This window comes from Manihot esculenta, chromosome 5 (assembly GCF_001659605.2).
Source record: "Manihot esculenta cultivar AM560-2 chromosome 5, M.esculenta_v8, whole genome shotgun sequence".
In the NCBI taxonomy this organism is placed as follows: domain Eukaryota; kingdom Viridiplantae; phylum Streptophyta; class Magnoliopsida; order Malpighiales; family Euphorbiaceae; genus Manihot; species Manihot esculenta.
The window spans coordinates 24,513,913-24,518,683 of record NC_035165.2 but is presented as its reverse complement, the minus strand read 5'-3'; the positions used below and the strand labels follow the sequence as shown (position 1 = coordinate 24,518,683).

At 35.2% G+C, this 4,771-nt stretch overlaps 1 protein-coding gene across 1 annotated transcript; it reads right to left on the bottom strand.

Moving 5' to 3' along the window:
• Positions 1-1,295: 1,295 nt before the first annotated feature.
• Positions 1,296-4,771, bottom strand: LOC110614626 (ribonuclease P protein subunit p25-like protein). Its single transcript, XM_021756219.2, has 9 exons — positions 4,638-4,771; positions 4,354-4,476; positions 3,766-3,846; positions 3,572-3,660; positions 3,390-3,464; positions 2,886-2,947; positions 2,747-2,806; positions 2,193-2,375; positions 1,296-1,639 (listed from the first exon to the last, which is right to left on the bottom strand). The coding sequence occupies exons 2-9, from the start codon at positions 4,474-4,476 to the stop codon at positions 1,560-1,562; spliced, it is 753 nt and encodes a 250-aa protein (XP_021611911.1). The 5' UTR covers positions 4,638-4,771; the 3' UTR covers positions 1,296-1,559.

Genomic DNA, 4,771 nt, shown 5'->3' with positions numbered 1-4,771 from the left:
ATATAATCATAAATTATATATAATAAATATATAATATCAATTAAAATTATTATAAAAATTATTGACTATGATAAAAATATAAAATAATTAAATAATTAATAAAATTAATTATATAAAATATTATCAAATTAAAAATTTATTTAATTTAAATAATTATAAAAAGTTAAAAAATATAAAAATTAAGTATAATAAAAAGTAAATTTGGTATTCTAATACTCTAAATCAAGATTGATAGGTATTAAACAATTAAGTTATTAAATCTAAATTACTAGAATTTATTATATTAATAATTATAATAATTTTATTCTCAAAAATCATTTTCATTCCGCTTGGTCCTATTCCCTGTAGAAATATTTTAGTCATAAATTTTATAAAAATTGAACAATCTTATTTAGTCAAATACCTAGCAACAAACTTCTATGTTGCTTTCATTACATCATGGGAAGTCTTTTTACCCTTTACTTTTCCACTCGATTAGTGTTATAAGTAATTTAGTTCTTACCAGAAAAAGCAACAACCTCTACTCATTTAAGCTGCCATAAACTGAGTATTCAACACAATTGATACCAGACAACAAAGATTTGCCATAAACTGAGAGTATTCAACATAATTGATATCAGAAAATAAAGATTTGCACATCATCATTGTAATCCTTCTTTTGCAATATGATTTGCAAGTTCTTGCTCCTGTTGTTGGCATTCTCTTCACTTTTCAGCACTTTCTCTCTACTTATGCGTATTTGGTGGGAACCACAAAGCTCAAACACCTTATTGTGCATGTTAAGACACAAATTCTAAGAGTTAGAGGGTACAGCCTCATTTGTGAAGCAAATTAATATCTCCAGTCTGGTACTCCCGGCTGCAAGGCGTATACTAGCAGAGAGATTCTCTGCCAACCTTGTCCAACCATTTTTTTTTTCACGAAGCCCGCCCGCTTACACCCCTTTGACAATATTTTTTTGGGTCCCCATAAGATAACCAATAGCAATAGCAATAGCAGTTGAACTATTCACTGCCACAATAAATTGTCTTCCACTCCAATGTATTGTAATAAATATTTACACTTATTTTAAATGTACTTTGATTATCGTCGCTATTTGACCCAATCCATTCAGTTTACCGCTTCAACTGCTCGGTAAATTCACACCAGTTTAATTCCCTGTTTGATTTTCAGTTCACTGGTCCAACCACCCAGTTTACTCGGAGTGTAGCAAAATGGAACCAAGCACTAAGTTAAGCATCATAGCATCAAAAAGGTAATAATCAAACCCTGCCTGACCACAATGAGCCCAAACATAAAAATAAAAGAATGCACTGCTCAAAAGAAACAGAAAAAAGAAACATTACAATTGTTTAAGGCCTCGAGCACCACTCCTACACCTAAAAGCCCAAGGCAAAAAGCTACAAAGGCTTAGCCTAACAGGGTTGCACCTGAATATGTCCTAAAATTTCCTAATTCGGACAAAGGGAGAAATTTGGAAAATGAATAAAAAAGAATATTGTTAACTATGATAACGGATGGTTAACAGCACTCCATTCAAAGGAAGCCGAACAAGAATCTCATGCAGCCACCTGGATCAGCCCATTTGATGATCTAAATCCACGGGGCCTTCCACGATAGCCTCTTCCCCGGCCACGGCCTACAACGTGATAGATCATTATCAGCTTTCAATAAACCACATATATACTTCCACATAATTGGCAAAAACGTTGTGTTTGGACAAATCTAAAGGCAGGAGCCCCATCTTCAAATTCTAAGTATGAAGAGGATAGAAACCACCCCCCTGCCCTTCATAACAAATCTATATAGTTGCAAGCATCTATATTATGATTCTTATACAAGCAACTATTACAATCAACGAATAAGTTATGTAGGAATTAATAGTTGAAAAACAGTTTACTAGAACAATTGTCTAGATGTGTCGCTTGCCATTCTTACACCAGTAGCGTGACAGTTATACAGGTCATCTTTTTAGAAGCATCATATTGGTCAAGGAAAATTTTGTTCAAACTAGTCTGAATTATGATATGACTTTCGAGGAAAAGCCAATAATGAAGCAAGCAAGCAGCTGACAAAAGGGATGAAGCCTAAACTATAGAGCATACCCTAGAACCCATCCTACAAACACTTAAAGAAAAGCATAAACTTAACATTAATCACAGGTGTGAAAAAATGGGTGGGGGTGAACATACCACTGGATTGAGCAGGTGCATCATAACTGTATCCTCCATCTTGCTGCATGTCACTACGAGGTCCATTATTTCCTCCTCTGCCACGACCACGGGAACTAAATCCCCTTCCTCTACCCCTACCCCTATTAGGGCCCCTGTTCCTATCCCAACCACCATCTTCATACTCGGCAATAAATCCACTTCCTGAAGTAAGAATAGAAATGTTAATATAATGAAAAATCAATAAAGAAAGTCAGGAACTACCCTTTCTTTTTAAGCTTCCATCAATTCAGATTTCAAATTAGCAAAAAAAGCATTTCTTGAATCAATTTTGCAATATATAATAGAAACTCCCAATTCTACAAACCACCACCAGTGTTAAACAAGATCTTACTTTAAATAAATGAAAAAAGAACCAAGTTAGCAAGAACTATATTAACACACCAAGAAAGCAAACTACGTTTAACTGCAAAACAAGATTACTAAATTCTGGTTTCAGAGCAACAAACAGAGACAATAAAATATTAAATGAAAATTTTAAATAAAACATGACCTCAAAACCAATATAGACATACCTCTACCCCTTCCCCTCCCTCTACCACCACGGCCCCTTCCTCGGCCATTTGGTGAGCCCTCTGCAGCACAAACTCAACTATGAGCAAATGCAAAATTTGGATAATTGAGAATTGTATATAGACCATAAACAAGCATAACCTCCTTCAAAATCAAATTCTACTGATCCCTTCACCAGTTCTGCAGGTAATGGAGGCTGGTACCTGTACAAGGTAATCTTCATGAGTGATAACAAATTTATAGTTAACACTAACTTCAATTATCTATCAAAAAGTATCAGACTGCCCAAAAGGCATTAATTTTCTATTCCAGATGGCACATAAACATCATAAACAAGAACTTCACCAGTCCCGACATCTTACATACACATAAATTACTAAAGAACACACCAATAAAAATAAAATTTAAAAAAACTCAAAAGTGTAGTATAAAGTCTCTAAAAACCAGTAAATAATATCTCATGAACTTAGCATCGATATTCACTTGCTATAACATCCGCAATTGGTATAATGTCAAAAAAATTAATATCACAGTTCACATCCAAAAACTCAGAGCCAGCCTAATTATGCTATCACATGGTTTCTTCAAAAAGGATGCACTGTGAAAGAATTTAAAGGTCAAAAGAAACTAGTTTATATTACTCACCCAACAGCAGATGTATTCAGTTCCTTCTTGGAAAGAGTAATTGTAACCATTGAAACATGCCTTGTGGTTTCCAAACTGCATTGATAAAAACAACCGTCATCATCATAATTGTAGTAACAGAAAGCACATGCATACAAAAAGAACAGTAGGCAATGAAATTTTCTTTTCCAAACTACTCTTACGGAAGTAGGCCTTCCTCAAGGGGTTCCCATATATCAGTTATGTCTGTGGATCCAATTGCTGTAATCTGATGGAGACCTACAATTCTTCTCTGCATTACAAGTAGAAAAGAGCACATTGTCATTAATGATTAAGCAGCAAGAAGCTCAGTAATGAACTTCCAGTAACTTAGCAAGTGTGCTGAGCAAAAAATAACCTTGATTAACTCCACTATAGTCACAGTTTTGTTGATGGCTCTTCCCATGGCTTTGAATACAATCTCATTGGACCCTTTTTCCTGCAAAATTAGGCATAAAAGAACAAACAAGACCTTAAAAGTCAAGGCAACTGAAACTATTAAACCAAGAACCAGAAATAGTATGGTGCTTTCAACCTACTGCTCTGCTCTGGGAACTTGCACAATAGGCAACGCTTGTTCCTCCAAACATAATTCGAATTAATCAAATGGAGCGTCAGTTTGATTAATTAATTATATGAATATCATTAAATTTAACAGCCGAAGCCCCCTAATCCATAAAATAGACCATTAGGAATAGCATGATTAGAAAACTCCTACCAGCTTCAAGACATCCAAATTTTGGCTTCAAAATTTCACAAACTCTTTTAATTACGGCATCGTCGTCACGTATATACACAACCAAATGCTACTTTCCCAGACCACATATAATGACCAATATCAATTAAAATCTAACGTGAGCAAAAAATCACAACAATGAAGTGGGGGAAATACCAAAAATAGCAAATGAAGCTAATTAGAAAAAAAAAAAAGTACAGGAGTACATACTTGAAGCAGACTCATGGCATAAGAGATATAACTGCGCATCCTTCCCTGACTAGTAATGCGAATCTCATTCTCGTCAATTGGGCTATCCGCTTTCGCCTTCTCCACTCTCTGGTACCGATCCATCTACAGTGAAAATTTCCCAAACAAGTGATGCAAAAACTAAAACAAAAGCAAGCTTAAAGACGAAACCCGCAAACACAACAAATTGAACAGGTTTTTTACGTGATCAATCAGAGAGACGAACAAGGAAGCTAGGGTTTGTGCAAAACTGAGAGAGATGATACCTTGAAGATTTGGTGATAAGCTAGCTCGGCCGAGAAAGAGCCCTCTCGTACGGCTTCGGTTTTTTCTATTACGCCCTAAACCGATCTCATCGATGTCCCGCTCGTTATATACCAGCAGCATCGTTCTTCCAAAA